We start from the raw sequence: 17446 nt of genomic DNA, 5'->3' as shown, positions 1-17446 counted from the left end.
GGCCAGGGAAGAAGAGTTGTCAAGTCAAGAGTTGCCAAAAGCTTGCATGAGGGTTCAGCAATACATGGGCTGATGCAAACTGCTTAAACTACATTATATGGGTTAATTATAGACTAACTCCACACTCTGCCCCAGAGGGTCACACTGCCATTTCCCACAGCAGCTCCCAATGAATGTCCTGCACAGCAACTGTTCAGGCTCTGCAGCTCCAAACTTGCTATGCACTCTCTTCCCCACCATTTCATTGCATTGCACTCCAAATTGGCACTGAACCCTTACAGCCTATAGGGTAAGCAGACTTTCAAACTATCATTTGATGTGGACACAAACTCAGATCTCAGTGTTTAAAGCATAAAAGGCAAACCATTACATTTCCTTGGCAGAGTCATTCTTGCCCAGCTGCTCGATAATGCACAAGACAATCCCTGGGACAAGTCAATGTTATTCTCTCATCTTTTGATAATTTACTGTCAGGAGTTCAACCTTTGCATAATATTGTCTGGGTGAGGGGTTGAATAGTGCAGTTGACACACAGTGTCTTCCCAACAGTGAGCACCACCCAGACAAATCCATGCTGTGTCTTGAAGAGCATCATCATATGTGTGAATACTTATTGGAAGTGGCTTAGACAAAATAATAATTCACCTATTGTCTCAGATCGTGACTGGTTCAATGGTTGGCTCATTACCTTCAGGAGGAGCTGATTAACAATCCAATCTTTATGTCTAATTTACTGTGTCAATGTGATGGAAAGAATGGTCGAGCTGTCAGAATTAACCTTTAAAATCCCTAAGCCTCAGCTCATATCAGAAACCTGTTACAGCGTAAGCTGAATATTCCTCATAGGTTAAATTGCAATATGAAACAGACTAATTACACAAATACTGCTAAAAGCTATCAAAATGGGCATTGTGCCATGGTGTTGCTATGTTTTAAATGGGAACAAGAACTCCAGAGACTTGAGCACAAATTCTAGCACAGTGCTGAGGGAGTGCTACACTAAAGGTGTTGCTGTCTTTAGGACAAGACATTGAGGTCTGACTCCTTGTAAAAGATCCCATGGCACTATTTTGAAGAGCAGCAGGAGAATTCTCCTCAGTGTTCTAGGCAATATTTATCACTGAACCAACATTAATAAAAATAGATTGATTGCCTCTTCATTATTACATTGTTATTTGTGGAACCTTGCTGTGTGCAAACTGGCTGCCACATTTCCTACAACAATGATTACATTTTCAAAGTACTCCAATGTCTGCGAAGATAGATTATACCATCTTGGCCGAGGATCTTCCTATCCAATAAGTCCATATATTTGGATTAAAGGTTTCAATATTAGATTAATGACCAAGCAGATACATCCAATATTCGGGTTATGAAATCTCAAATAACAGTTATTCTAGTCATTTTCTAAATAAATGCTCATGTTCATTTTTGGGTCAACCCATTCTCCCTAAATTTAGAGATTGTAAAAAGTAAATCTTTAAAAACATTTTTAGCAGTTAGTTGAACTGATCTACATCTAGCTCTGTTAGTGAGGCAGTATTTACCAATACCAACACCTTTTCTTCAGCGTTTATATAAAGCTTCCAACAGAATGGCTTTGACAAACTGCTTGAAGATTTACAAATCAGAAAAACAAAGTTAAACTGCCTGTAGAAACAAACAAAAGGCATACCTGGGAAAACCTGACCGTACATGAAGTCCATCCACGTTCTGACTGACCACGTACTTCACCAAGCCAACTCTCTGAAGTGCCAGCAATGCCATATGGGTCTTAGAAGGCCTGGCTTCCTCGAAAGTAGTGTCAAACTTGGGCTCCAGGCCCTGTTCCTCCATTGTCCACACGCCACGTGGTCCCCTGTCAACATTACCATTTAACGGTTTACAAACTGAGCTGGCAAGTCTCTGTTCTGAGGCTGCTCAATGGGAATCTGGCTGTGGGTTTCACAGCGATACAAGCACTGCATCGTGAGAACAACTCAAATATGGGTATCACTTGATCAGCTAATGTGATCCATCATTTTGCATTACACAGCCATTGGCTCATCAATGGAATTTTATTTGAACCACTGTTCCAACAGCAAATGTGGCATTAATTCTAGGCATTTGACAAAGCCAATGCCACTGCAGCCAATATGTGTCAACCAGACAGAGGTCATCATTACTGGCGCGCTTAGAATGACAGTCTATTGGCAGCTCTACATTAAAATCAAGTGTAAATCTGCCAACAGTTTACTGCTCCCAAATGTGCAGAGATGATCGCACCGGAGCGACACTCTCCCAAGAAATTTGCACTGCATTGGCTGTGCTCCTTTAACTACACTGAACCAAAGGATCAAGAATCCATTTTGTACCACAAGGTACAGCAACAATGTTAATTACACTTGCCAATCAGCACAAATCCACTCGAGTCAGACAAAACACCGGTAAGTTGAGGTTGTGCCAGTCAGCTTATAGGTTGCTCTCAGGAGTCAGGGTACAAGGTGCAAGATAACAGCACTAATCACACAAGGTCAGAAACATCAAACAGATAAAGGTACTTCATGTTCAAAAGTATCAAACCTTATTTCTCCCTACATTCCGCTCCCCTCTCATTCTTGCACTGCCAGGCTAAGAGAATTCATTAACCCTCAAGAAGAAAAGATGGGAAGTGGTGTTCCACAAGGGTCAGTGCTTTGACCATGGCTGGTCAATTTCTATAAACAATTTGAGTGCTGGATCAGAAATACAACTTCAACATTTGTGGATTACACCAAATTGGGGTGTCTTCACAAGAATGTATAAAAATACAGGACGTTAATAAAATTGCAGAATGGGCTCGTAACTGACAAATTAATTTTAACACAGATAAGTGTGAGGTGATGCATTTTGGTAGGAAGAATATGGGGATCTCTCAAAGTTGCTCAAAATACAATATTTTGCTGTGATTCAGACCTGTCTTTGAGCAGAGAACGCAAGATGAATTGAAAAGCAGAAGTTATGTTCAGCTTGTACAGAACCTTTGTTAGGCCACACTGAGTGATGTGAACAGTTCAAGTCTCCATATTGTAAAAAGGTGGTACAAAAAAAAAATCACATGGATGATAAGAGAACTGAGAAGATATTAATTAACATGAAAGGCTGAACAGGCTGGACTCTTTTCTAAAATGCTGAGCGGTGACCTAATGGAGCTCTTTAAAATTAAGAGGATTGATAAGGTACATGTAAAGATGTCTTGACTTGCTGGGATGGGGGGGGGTACGCAAAACTTGGGTCATTAATATAATAGGCACCAATAAATCCAGTGATAAATTCAGAAGAAGCTTCTTTACCCAAAAAGTGGCAAGAATGTGGAACTTACTAACCCAGAGCAGCTGAGGTGAATGGTATAGATGCATTTAAAAGGAAGCTACATAAACATGAGAAAGGAACAGAAGGTTATGCTGAAGGGTGCTGAATTTTGTATCCCTCAGGTTTCCTTCCCTGCCAAAGCACTTAAATGGCTCTTATCAAAGTCACAAATAACATCCTTTTTGTCTTTCACAGAGGTAAGCTATTTCTCCTCACCCTTCCTGACCTGTCTCCAACCTTTTGTCCAGCTGGATGGGGCTGCACTCACCTGGTTCAATTCTTATCTATCCAGTCATAGCCAGAGAATCAACTACAATGGTTTCTCTTCCTGCTCCCACAGTATTAGACCACAAGACGTAGGAGCAGAAGTAGGCCATACGGCCCATCGCGTCTGCTCCGCCATTCAATGAGATCATGGCTGATCTGATGATTCTCAATTCCTCTTTCCTGCCTTTTCCCAATAACCCTTGATTCCCTTACTGATTAAAAAAATTGTCTATCTCAGCCTTGAATGATGTCCCTCCCAAGGATCTATCCTTGGTCTCTCCTACTTCTCATCTGCATGCTGCCTCTCAGTGATATTATCGAAAACACGTCAGGCTGCACATGTACGCTGATGACACCCAGCTTTACCTCGCCGCCACTTCTTGGCTCCACTGTCTCTAAGTTGCCCAATTACTTGACGACATACATTACCGGGTGAGCAGAAATTTCCTCTAACTCAATATTGGAATAGCCAAAGCCAGTCTTCAGTCCCTCCCACGAACTCTGTTCACTAGTCATTAACTCCATCCCCTTCCCTGGTGACTGTTGGGCTGGACCAGGCCTTTTGTCCATATCCTGATTTGCATAAAGTCCCATTTACCCATCACTCCCATTCTCACTGACTAACATTAACTCATCCTTGTTTTCAAATTGGCTTTTTTCTTTCCTGTCTCTGTGAACTCCTCCTCTGAGACATCCGCACTCCTCTAATTCTTGCCTCATGAACATCCCGGATTTTCTTGGCTCCAACACTGGCGACCATCCCTTCAGCTGTCAAGGTCATAGGTCTGGAATTCCTTCCATAAAACTCTGCCTATCTTTCCACCTTTAAGATGTTCCTTGAAACCTACATCTTTAACCAAGCTTTTGTACATCTGCCCTAATATCTCCTAATGTAGGAGTGTCAAATTTTGTTTGATAATTGCTCCTGTGTAGTATCTTAGATGGTTTTTACCATATAAACACAAGTTGTTGATGAAAGTTGGGTTGGATGAAGTAAGGTGGGAGGAGGCTTGTGTGGAGCATAAGCACCACTGACACAGGCCAGTTGGCCCAAATGGCCTGTTTCTATACTGTAATTTCTACGTAATATGCAATTATATATGAAAGGGATAGTCGCTGGGGGTATTTGATCATGTTTCAGGGAAACGACATTCATCCTTTGCACATCATAATTTATTAATTCCAATTTGAACCAATCTGCTGCAATAAAATGGCTTGCATTTATAAAGCACCTTTAATGTAGAAGCAGGCTCCCAGGCTCTACAAAAATAGGGTCTGAAGTTAAACAGGAGATATTGGGAGGGGTGGCTACATAGCTGGTCAAAGAGAAGTTTAAGAAAAGGAAGATTTAGAAATGTAGAGCTCACACATATAATTCTAAAGCTTGTGGCCTAAATAGCTGCTAGATTTTTAAAAAGTCATTCATGGGATGTGGCCAGCATTTATTGCCCATCCCTAATTGCCCTCGAGAAGGTAGTAGTGAGTTGCCTTCTTGAACTGTTGCAGTCCCATATGGTGTAGGTACACACACAGTGCTGTTAGGAAGGGAGTTCCAAGATTTTGACCCAGCGACAGTGAAGGAACAGCGATATATTTCCAAGACAGGATGGTGAGTGACTTGGAGAACTTCCAGGTGGTGGTGTTCACATCTATCTGCTGCCCTTGTCCTTCTAGATGGTAGTGGTTGTGGGTTTGGAAGGTGCTATTGAAGAAGCTTTGGTGAATTCTGAAAGTGCATCTTGTAGATGGTACACAATGCTGCTACTGTGCGTCTGTGGAGGGTGTGAATGTTTGTGGATGTGGTGCCAATCAAGTGGGCTGCTTTGTCTTGGACAGTGTCAAGTTTCTTGAGTGTTGTTGGAGCTGCACTCATCCAGGCAAGTGGGGAGTATTCCATCACACTCCTGACTTGCACGTTATAGATGGTGGACAGGCTTTGGGGAGTCAGGTGGTAAGTTACTCTTCACAGAATTCCTAGCCTCTGACCTGCTCTTGCAGTCACAGTATTTATATGGCTAGTCCAGTTCAGTTTTTAGTCAATGGTAACCCCCAGGATGTTGATAGTGGGGGATTCAGTGATGGTAATGCCATTGAATGTCAAGGGGCAATGGTTGGATTCTTTCTTCTGGAGATGGTATTGCTTGGCACTTGTGTGGCGCAAATGTCAGCCCAAGCCTGGATATTGTCCAGGTCTTACTGCATTTGGACATGGACTGCTTCAGTATCTGAGAAGTCACGAATGGTGCTGAACATTGTGCAATCGTCAGCGAACATCCCCATTTCTGACCTTATGATGGAAGGAAGGTCATTGATGAAGCAGCTGAAAATGGTTGGGCTGGAGGGAAAATGCAGAAGAGGCCAGAGTTGGAGAAGCAAAGAGTTCTGAAGGGGTGTAAGGGGTTACAGGATAAGAAAGGGCTAAAATTCCTCTGAAGGGGTTTAAATACAAGGATGAAAATTATAAATTGGGGTTGGTTGGGGAACTGAGAGCCATTGCAGGCTAATAAGCGCTGCAGTGATGGATAAACCAGCAGGGTTATGGAGGGTGGAAGGTGGAAGACCGGTCAGGAGAGCACTGGAATATTTGAGTCTGGAGATGGCAAAAGTAGAGATGAGGATGTCATCAGCAGATGAGCTGAGAAAGGAGTGGAGGCAGATGATAATACAGAGCCGGAAGTGGATGGTCTTTTTGGTTCTGGTTAACTTTAATCTTCCCAACATTTAACTGAGAGAGAATGCAGCTAATCCAAGTTTGGGTATCAGAGAAACAGTCTGATAGGATGGGGACAGTAGAGGAATTGAGAGAGGTAGACAGGTGGAGTTGGATATTTATGAAGAAGCTGATCCCATGCTTTCCAGATGGCATCATCAAGGGGAAGCATTTAGATGAGTAAAAGGAGTGGACTGAAGATAATGGCGCGGTGACGGGACAGAGAGGGAGAGAAGGTATTGCTGACGATGTTTTGAGTACAAACAGGCAGTTAAGAGTGAAAGCAATAAGGGGAAAATATCTATAAAATCAGATTGGGACACAATTTCATCCCATACTGCTATAATGATCCTAAATTTCTTCACTGGAGTATGAATGCTGCTTTGGTAAGATACTGAAAACACTAAACCCAAGGAGGGTCCAGAAGAGGCAGAGTGCCACCACTGATCAAACTGAACAAAGCTCTGCATTTAATAGCTTTATTTTAGAACTTTTAATTCAGAATTTAACAAATAAAGTCTTACGAATTTATAGCAACCATTAATTTACTATATAGTTTTCACTTTGTTCTGGCGTGGTTTTGGGAGGTGTTTCAAGGTATACAGATCTACTGCCACATTGTTCTTTGCACTTTGTGGCTGACAGCAGAGTCGAAGGGATAACTGAATGGTTGGAAATGGGTAGGAGACGGCCGAACTATCATGGAGAAATTCCACTGCTATGCTTCAACAGCACCATCTCCAGGCACTTGGAGAGAACTATTGCTTGCCTCACTGAAATCAGAACAGACAGATGCAGAATTCATATTGCTTCATAATTTGCTCTCTGAAAATAAGTAACTCTTTTCAAACTCGTCTCAAACCTATAAGCGCGACCGGGTTTAAATAACTCCATGTTCCACCAGAAAGAGGAGCCCGAATAATCTGTTAGAACACAACTGTACTTCAATTATTGGTTATTTAAACAATTTGGCCATTTGCTACTACGGTCAAACACACCGAATGTTCATCCTTCTCTGTACAAGATGGCAAAGTGAACATTAATGGGGACATGATTAGGACCATATTAGGGTATTCTTATACAAGAACTTGCATTTACATAGTGCCTCTTAAACTGCCCCAAGATACTTCAGAGTTGTAATCAGACAAAAATGGGCATCAAGTTTAGCAGCAGTGACTAAAAACGTAGTGAAAGAGGTTGATTTTTGGGAAGCTATTTGAAAAGAGGAAAGAGGTGGAGAGCTTTAGGGAGTGAATTTCAGAGCATGGGGCCTAGACAGCTGAAGGAAGAGTTGTCAATATGGTCAGGAAAAATGAGAGGAAGATTTACAACAGATCAGCGGAAGTGCGTGTTTGGGAAATAATGGTAGAAACTGTAGGAGATATAGATATTGGGAGGGGGAAGGCAAGGAAGAAATTTAAGTACTGATACAATTACACAGTAATTAGAGCAACTGCATAGATACTGAAGCAGTCCATGTCCAAATACAGCAAGACCAGGACAACATCCAGGCTTGGGCTATCAAGTGGCACATAACATTTGCACCACACAAGTACCCGGTAATGACCACCTCCAACAAGAGAATTTAACCATTGCCCCTTGACATTCAATGACATTACCACTGCTGAATCCCCTATCATCAACATCCTGGGGGGAGGGGGGTTACCACTGACCAGAAACTGAACTAGCCATATAGATACTGTGGCTACAAGAGGTCAGAGGCTAGGAATCCTGCGGCGAGTGACTCACCTCCTGACTTCCCAAAGTCTGTCCACAATGTACAAGGCACAAGTCAGGAGCATGATGAAATACTTTCCCCTTGCCTAGATGAGGGCGGCTCCAATAACACTCAAGAAGCTCGACACCATCCAGGATAAAGCAGCATGCTTGATTTGCACCCCATCCAGAAACATTCACTCCCTCCACTACCGATGCACAATGGCAGCAGCGTGTACCATCTACAAGGTGCACTCCAGAAACTCACTAAGACTTCTTAGACAGCACCTTCCAAACCCACAACCGCTACTACCTATAAGGACAAGGGCCGCAGATAGATGGGAACACCACCACCTGGAAGTTCCTCTCCAAGGCACTCACCATCCTGATTTGGAAATATATCATCGTTCCTTCACTGCTGCTGGGTCAAAATCCTGGAATTCCCTCTCTAACAGCATTGTGGGCGTATCTACAGCACGGGTAGTTCTAGAAGGCAGCCCACCATCACCTTCTAAGGGCAATTAGAGATGGGCAATAAATGCTGGCCTAGCCAGTGAAACACACATCCCTTGAATGAATAGAAAAAAATAAACAGAAATAGGTCATTAGACTCAACAGGTCTGGGACAGTGTTTATGCTCCACGTAAACCTTCTCCCATCCCATTTCATCTAACCCAATCAGTGTTTCCTTCTATTTCTTTCTCCCTAACCAATTACCTTCCCCTTAATTGCATGTTATTTTGCCTCAACTACCTGAGCTGTGTGGCTTGGCCTAAATAGCCAAGTGGTTATGGTACTGGGTTTGTAACCCCAAAATCAAGAGTTCAAATCTCACAATGGCAAACTATGAAACAATGTAACTTCATCTGAAACAGATGGAAACGGGTTTGTACTCGAATGAGTTACAGATAACTACCTGAGCTGTGAGTTCCACATTCATCCTTTAGGGAAAGAAGTGACTATATTTTATTTATGATGCCTAGTTTTGACCTTCTGTACAAGTAGAAAATTAAAACGTGTAACTTAAATGAACTCAAAATTGAATTCTTAGTTTTATATTTTAGGTGGAGTGTTAAGGCTTTAAGCAGCTGTAATATAAACAGGATCACATAAAGGCTAAGATAAAAGCAAAATACTGGGGTGCTGGAAATCCAAAACAAAAACAGAAAAAGGTTTAAAGAAGAATCATGTGGACTTGAAAGGCTAACTCTTTTTTTTTCTCCACAGATGCTGTTAGACCTGCTGAGTTTTTCCAGCATTTCATATTTTTGTTCCACATAAAGGCTCATGTTTTAACTGGCAGCACCCCATTTAAGACAAGCATTTCAGATACCTCCAATTGGGACATGCAATGGCAGTGCACTGTTCTAGACAAAGACTGTGGAGCCAAGGCAGTTTACCTGAAATCAGGGATTCCTGAGGAAGTGCTGATGCCAGCCCCTGTGTGCACCACCACATATGAGGCATTTCGTACTAAGTCTGCCAGTTCCAGCACCTTTCTTTCTAGTTCCTCAGGAGGATCAAAGATCTGCAACACACAACAGAATGGAAACTGGTTTCAAACCAAAACTTAAGAGTGGCTATGACCAGGTTCCCTGCTTTTTCTGCCATCCCAAGTCATTGTAAAGCAAAAACTAAATTTGAGATTATCAGCTTGTTTCAGATGGCAGCATTCACACCCGAGTCCAAATGATGTGTCCAAGCACCCACTCCACGACTTGAGCACACAAGCTCTGACACTCAGTGCAGTATGTCAGCAGGGGCTGCATTGTCAGGAGTGCCGTCTGAATAAAATGTTAAGCCTGTCTACCTGCTTAAGATGTATCATTTGAGAAAGACCAGCGGAGTTCTCCCAGAGGCCCAGCCAATATTCCTACTTCAAACACTGCCACCAAAAACAGGTCATCTGGTCATTCGTTCACTTGCTGTTTGTAGGACCTTGCTGTGCACACACTCGTTGTTGTGTCTGCCCTCACAGTAATGACCCATGGTTGTAAAGCATTCTTGGATACCCTGCAGCTGTGAAAGGTGCCACATAAAGTTTTTCTTTAAATGGTTTTCAAACAACTGATCATCAGCCCACACTTTGACCATTTCTAGATCCTGAAACATGAAGCAAGCAGATTCATTATTCGAAGCAGTCTGTAATAGAGGGTGGTTAACACAATGCCCATTCACGCTTTGAGATGGGACCAAATTCATTAGCAGGTGGATGGGGTTTGTTTTCTTTCCCATTGTCTGCAAATAGCTACACAAAATTAATTTTGTCTACAAGTTCTTAGTACATCATAAGTTTTTAAACTAGGGTTTTGACAGTAAGGAATCTCTGAGCTCAATGATTGCCCATTCGTTTCACAGTTTCCGTATGTGTTCACTTATCAGCAAGTTACATGTGTTGAACGCTATCACTTTGGAAGCTTCAAGGGGAAAGAAAAGGTTTCCATTTATACAGTGCCTTTCACAATGCCCCAAAGTTCTTCACAACAAAATACTTCTGAATTAAAAACAAAAAAACTGCAGATGCTGGAAATCCAAAACAAAAATAAAGATAAGATAAAGATATTTTTACTTAGTTCTGTTGAAGAGTCATACGGACTCGAAACTTTAACTGTGTTCCTCTCCGCAGATGCTGCCAGACCTGCTGAGTTTTTCCAGGTATTTTTATTTTTGTGTTCATGAGACAATAGCTTGAGCAGCTAATGTTTGTGACAATTAACACTGAAAAACCCTACCAAAGCAATACCTAGACTTGTACAGTGGGCAAATGCTGACACTTTTATATTGCATTTTCAAACAGAAGTAATATAGCACAGGCCTTCCAATGTATTTTGCAATGGAATGCTATAACCCATGAACATTATTTTAAAAAATGCCATGACATCCTGTGCATGAAGCATTATCCTTCCTTGAACTTTCCACAAACTTTGACATTAGTCAACATATAAAATTATATTGTCCTCTTCAAGTCCCTTTCTTCAAACGTGCAGCTCAATGGGCATGACTGATTCCTTGGTGTCAGGCATGGCTCAGTCATAGCACTCTTATCTCCATGTCAGAAACCTAAACATATAATCTAGCAAGTACTGAGGAAGTGCTGCACTGTGAGAGGAGCTGCATTTTGAAAAGTACTTCATTGGTTGTGAAGATTCTTTTGGACCTAAAGTAATATATAAATGCAAGTTCTTTCTCCTTTCATTCCACATTTATATGCAATGAACATAGCCAGAGCTTCTCCCTTAATGGTTTCTTCTGCACCACGCTGCTACTTAGAGAGTCTCCCAAAGATCCATCCTTTTTCATCTACAGGTTACCCCATGGCTATATCAGCAGCAAACACAGAATTAGCTCCCCTATATGCACTAATGACACTCAGCACCAGTTCCCTCCACTCCATTGCTGCCTCTGTGCCTAACTAACATCCAATCCTGGATTTGATGTAATGTCTTCAGCTAAAGACCAGGAAGGTCAAAGCCGTTGTCTTTGCCGTCGTCACAAACTGTATCCTTGACACTGATTTTGCCCCCTACTTCTCAGCCAGTCAAAGGGTTGAAAGAGGTCCATAACCTCAGTGTCCAATTTGACACTGAGCTGAGTCTCTGACCCCACTTCCTTTCTGCCGTAAAGGCTTCCAACTTGCACCTACATAGCTTGTCCACCTTTGGATCCAACACAAGTTGGGATGCTTTCATCATGGTGAGAAACTAGGAACTGCAGAGGTATCTGGGTGGCCAAGTACACAGTTCACTGAAACCAAGCAGACTGGTGCAAAAAATATTCAAAAAGACAAGGATTGTTGGCTTTTATCTCAAAGGGGCCGCAATACAAAAGGATGCTTCAGTTGTCCAGAGACTTTTCCAGACCTCAGCTACAGCACTGCATTCAGATCTGGGAACAGCATCTCAGGAGGGTTCTAGTGGCCTTAGAGGGGTTACACATTCACCAGGATATCACAAGGGCTTAGAGACTTAAATTAGGAAAACTGGTTCATATAATCGTCTTGTGGTCCCCTGAATATAGAAAATTGAGGGATGCTGAAACTGACGTTTTTTTAAAATGATTAAGGAGTCAATAGAATTAATAAACTACTTGAAATGGCAGAGAAACTAAACCAATTCTTGATTCTGTCTTCACAGAGGAAGATACAAAATACCTTCCAGGAATACTAGAGAGCCAAGTAACAAGCAAAAATGAGGAACTGAAATAAATTAGTATTGTAGTACTGGAGAAATTAATGGGGCTGAAAATTGATAAATCCCCTGCACCTGATGAGCTACATCCCAGAATGCTGAAATTGGTTGTAGAGATGATCATCTTCCAAAATTCTATAGATTCTGGAACAGTTCCTGCAGATTGGAAGGTGGCAAATGTAACTCCACTGTTTAAGAAAGGAGGGAGAGAGAAACAGGGAACTAATAGGCCTGTTAGCCTGACATCAGTATTTAAAAAGGATGTGATAGCTAGACGCTTAAAAAATAATGGTAGATTGGGCAGAGACAACATGGATTTATGAAAGGGAAATCATGTTTGACAAACCTGTTGGAGTTTTTTGAGGATGTAACTAGCAGGATAGATAAGGGGGAAACGGTGATGCGATGTATTTGGATTTTCAGATGGCTTTCTGCACAATTAGAGCAAATGGGATTGGGGATAATATACTGGCATGGATTGGAAATTGGTTAAGGGACCGAAGGGAGAGGGTAGGAACAAACGGGTCATTCTCAGGTTGGCTGGCTGTGACTAATAGGATCAGTGCTTGGGCCCCTGCTATTCACAATCTATATCAATGATTTGCATGTAGGGAGCAAATGTAATTGTTCCAAGTTTTCTGATGACACAAATCTAGTTGGGAATGTGTTGTGAGGAGGATGCAAAGGGGCTTCAAGGGGATTTAGACAGGCTAAGTGAGTGGGCAAGAACATAGCAGGTGGAATATAATGTGGAAAAATGCGAACTCATCCATTTCTGTTTTTCCTACCAAAGTGAAGGATATTTCTTAAATGGCGAGAGATTGGGAAGTTTCGATATTCGAAGGGACCAACCTTGTTCATAAGTCACTGAAAGCTAACATGCAGGTGCAGCAAACAATTAGGAAAGCAAATGGTTTGTTTGCCTTTACTGCAAGAGGATTTGAGGATAGGTGTAAAGAAATCTTGATACATTTGTAGAGAGTATAGTGTGTGAAAATGGGGTTGAGGTAGATGATCCAGTTGAATGGCGGAGTAGGTACGAAGGGTTGAATGGCCGACTCCTGCTTCTATATTCCTATGTTCTTATTTCCTTTGGTTGTGACTGATCCTAAAATTAGGTCTAGGCCATTCAGAAGTGCAATCAGGAAACAATAGAAAGGGTGGTGGAAATCTGGAACTCGACTCCCAAAATGCTGTGGATGCCGGGGCAATAAACATTTTCATGACCGATTTGACAGTTTTAGTGAGTTAGGATATCAAAGGATGTAGGTGAAAGGTTGGTAAAGAGAGTTGAAGTACAGGCTCAAGGGGCTGAACGGCCTCCTCCCGTTTCTATCCTGCATGTAGTTTTCCCCTTCCAGACCTGACTGTTCCAATGCTCCACTGACCAGCCTCTCTATAAATTATCACTGATCCACAATTGCTCTCTGTATCAATCTCACAACAGCCAAACTCAACAAACATTATTGCTCTGGACTGGCTCTTGGTCCCTCACACCCCAGGGTAGATATTCACAAGATAATTAGTTCCTAGTTCTTATGAATAATGTAACAATACAACATCCCTCTTTCTTTAAATATATACCTCTATAACAATGTAACTGTTCCAATCATTAACATTTTACGTTCTAAACTAAAGATTAATAATCAACTTTTATAAATAAACCGAACACTTTATGTATTTTATAGCTTGTTTTCACAAAGTATTATTCACAGTACTGTTTGGTGTTAAATGTTGTCTCTTCATCTTGTAGGTTTGGCATTAATCGCTCTTAGTGGAGAATTGGAATGTTGCACAGGCTAGAGGTCATGCTTGATGTTGTTAATGTTATGTCACTTGCTGGTGACATTGTTAATGCTGCACCTCATGTTTGTGATGTTGATGTTGCTGATAATCTTTTCTTGCTTTTCCAGCTCCAATGTAGGTTGAATAGGGTCCCTTCCTTCTCATCAGCTGACTGGTTTCAGTCTCAGTGACCTTGGAATCTCAGTTTCACCAACCACTTTTGCTGGGTTCTTTCAGAAATCTCTTGCTCAGCAAACAGAGCTCGTGCTGCTGAGATGATTGCTGTAGCTCTCAAATCTTTCACTTTTTGGATAAAAGAGAACTCTGAGTAGTTGTCTGCAACTGTGAGATACCATTCTTGATATGTGAGAATAAATTGGCTCCTTTGTATGCCATGGTCTGGGTGGTACATCAGTACCTATCATCTCATATTTCTGCTGTGTTTTTCTGTACTTCTGGCATACATTGCATGTAGATACCATATTTTCAATGTCTTTGTAAATGCCTGCCTAGTGCAGAGCTGATCTGGCTCTGAGCTTATACTTCTCCATTCCAAAGTGGCCTTCACGTATCTCCTGGTAAAATTCTTTTTGTGCTGTTTTAGGTATGATGATTTTGGATCCAGCAAGCAGGAACTATCTTCTAGTGAGGTTTCATCTCTGACAGACCAGGACTACCATATTGCTGGCTATGTTTGCTGTATCTTATCAGACCATCCCTGGGTCGCTTGATGAGGGAGCAGCTGTAACTTCTCATCTTTGCTGTTCTAATCTCTAATTTGACTCAGTTTCGATGGTGTTATGTTCACAAGGTGATGGATCTTTATAGCTAGATCTTTTATCTCAGGATTTACTGATAAGCTGCAGCTCTCACAACTGCTCAACTCCAGGATAGCAGGACCATCTGTTTCAATGACAAGAACATAAAGTTAACATCTTTTACTTTGTGCGTCCCCCTGATTTGGGCTGCTCCCAGCTATCAAATCTCAGATTCCCCCTGTGTGCTGTTAGCATGACGTTGCTCAGTTTCAGAGCACCTTTCCTTGGGTGCCTATTTTCCTTCAAATTTTCAGGAAAGATTTTCTGGTAGAATCTGAGCGAGATGATCTTCAATCTTCAGATATATGTTTGTAAGTTTATTTTTCACCCTCTTCCCGATCTGAATAGTTGTGCAAAATTTCTTGTCTCTGGGAACTGTAGTGCCCAGCTACTTCATGAAGTTGTACAGTTTCTTTGTCTATCATGTTCTCAAACTCATCAGCATATAGATTTTTTAGTCTTTTTTACTTCTCTTTTGCCCCATTGCTCCATTTCTGATTACATTTACCATCTTCTTTCTTTGTTCTGCACGTCTTTTCCCAGTGACTGGACTTCCACAAGCTCTACATTTTGATCCATACACAGGACATGTTCTTCTGTCTGTGAACTCGCGTAGTCATCCACAGCTCTTGCCCATCTTTCTGTCTAGTGTGGTGGCCTGCTATGCGTTCTTTTGCTGCTGTTTCACTGCATCAAGCCGGCCGCCTTCCTATTGACTTAACTTAAAGCTGGCAATTTGGATAGTCATGTGTCTACTCGTGGCTTCATATGCTCTGATAGTGTCAAAAGCCCGTGAATTTGTGAGCTTGGCCTTTCCAATGAATTCTTTTTGTACTTCAGGGTGTGCAGAGCTACAAGCAAGCTGATCTAGCAGCTTTCATCGGTGCCCTTATATTTACATTTACTGGCTGCATTTTTCAGTCTCGTTGGAAATTGTCAACAGGCTCGCCCGATTCCTGCCTCAGGCCCTGAAATCCGTATCAGTAAATCTGATGATCTAACTTTAGCTGCCAATGTGTGCTGAGCCACCTATTACACACATTTAATCCTTTCTCTCCACCTCCCCCACCCCCCCTCAAAAGGATGTTGCTGACCCCTTTCCTCTTTGACAGTGCCTTTTAGAAAGATCTTTACGAATAACATAATGGAACAACATCCCGTCAATACTTCTGTAATCTTCTCTATCACTACCATTAACCCTACCCACCTCCTCCAGTCTATTACTCTCCCCACCATCATCCCACTCACAGTGGGCACCTTGTGTGCCTCCCCTCTCTGTCTCCAGCCGCCTGGGCTCCAAGCTCTGGAATCTCCACTCCTCTCCGCCCAACTCTGGATCCCTCTCCTCTCTCCCTCTGTGAGGGAACCCGGCCCTTGCGAAAGGCACCGATCACCAACAGGCCTGGGAACCGGGGCTGTGATGTTAACCCTCCCCAGTGACCCAGGGCGAGACCGCAGCCGGGGATTCCTCCCCATCCCTGGGGCCCGGCGCGCAGCTCCCACTCCGAGGCGTCGCAGCCTGTGGCTTCTTACCTCGGGCAGGCCGCATTTGCCCTTGTGCTCGTACTCGGACAGCCCGGCCGCGTAGTTGACCGACATGACTGGCGGAGGTGGTGCAGACACAACAAGAAAACCCAAGGCCCCAGGAGCGGGAGGCAGACAGGCAGCTGCGGTGACGTCACCACGGCACGTAGTGGACCTCCCGGACTCCAGAGGGCGCTGCGGCCGGAGGAGCAGGGGCTGGAGGGCGGGGCTAGAATAGGGTGGGGCAGAAGGGAATGAAGGCGATCTGGAGTCGAGGAGCTGAAGGGATGAGGCCACAGAGAGAGGTGCTGGAAAGGAGACTAGAGAAGGCAAAGGGCTGAGGTTGCAGGGGGAGGTACAAGAGAGAGAGGTAAGGGCTGGAGAGGGGCATGAGTTGGAAGGGTTGCATTTGGAGTGGAAGGGGCTGGAGATGGAATGTATGGAGGGGGAAAAGCTAGAGAGGGGAAGGGGCTGCAGAGCGGGAGTGTCTGGAGGGTCAGGGCTCAAGAGGGAGCGACTAGATGGGGTAGAGAGGAGGAGTGGCTGGAGAGTGGGAAGGACTGCAGAAAAAGAGGGACTAGAGAGGAGCGCGGTTTGAGGCGATGGGGTTAGAGAGCTAGGGTCTGGAGAGGTTGGGGCTACAAAGTGAGGAGCTAAAGAGATGGGGGACTGGTGGAGGAGACCAATCAAAACAATACAAAATTTGAACAAAACAAATTTAATGATCAAAAATGCCAGCAAAAGAAAGGAAACAAAATGAAAATAAACTATATAAAAGAACATTGACTAAATTTAAAGGCAGATTGTAAAACATTTAAATTCATCTTTAAATCTATTTTAACAAAGCTTTGTGTTGACTGCTAACCTGCATGAAAAAAATGTTCAATAGTTTCCATTCTGACACGTTATCACAACCTAGCATGTCAAAAAACAAAAACTTCTTGAAAAAAAACTGTAATTTACTAAATTGAGTGCAACACACAAATGTTTAAAGGTTTTAACTTCCTGTATAGTATTATAAGCAGAATTAATCTTGATTTGTGTGGAACTTCCCATCCAAAATGTTCCTTTAATCCTGAAATTTGGCACATTTGCTTGTCAGCCACCCC

At 42.7% G+C, this 17446-nt stretch overlaps 1 protein-coding gene across 4 annotated transcripts in view; it reads right to left on the bottom strand.

Moving 5' to 3' along the window:
- The window catches only part of sirt6 (sirtuin 6), a 53600-nt gene extending 37109 nt beyond the window's left edge, over positions 1–16491 (bottom strand). For 3 of the 4 annotated variants that reach the window (XM_041204764.1, XM_041204765.1, XM_041204767.1), the window contains exons 1-3: positions 16347–16491; positions 9424–9551; positions 1676–1858 (exon numbers count right to left, since the gene is read on the bottom strand). In XM_041204764.1, the coding sequence (XP_041060698.1) occupies positions 1676–1858; positions 9424–9551; positions 16347–16412 (377 nt within the window). In that variant the 5' untranslated portion in view covers positions 16413–16491. The remainder of the gene's footprint in view (positions 1–1675; positions 1859–9423; positions 9552–16346) is intronic. The other variant, XM_041204768.1, reaches the window with a different exon arrangement.
- Between the last annotated feature and the right edge of the window lie 955 nt (positions 16492–17446).

Source organism: Carcharodon carcharias, chromosome 14 (assembly GCF_017639515.1).
Source record: "Carcharodon carcharias isolate sCarCar2 chromosome 14, sCarCar2.pri, whole genome shotgun sequence".
Taxonomy (NCBI): Eukaryota; Metazoa; Chordata; class Chondrichthyes; order Lamniformes; family Lamnidae; genus Carcharodon; species Carcharodon carcharias.
This window is presented reverse-complemented; position numbering and strand designations above follow the sequence as displayed.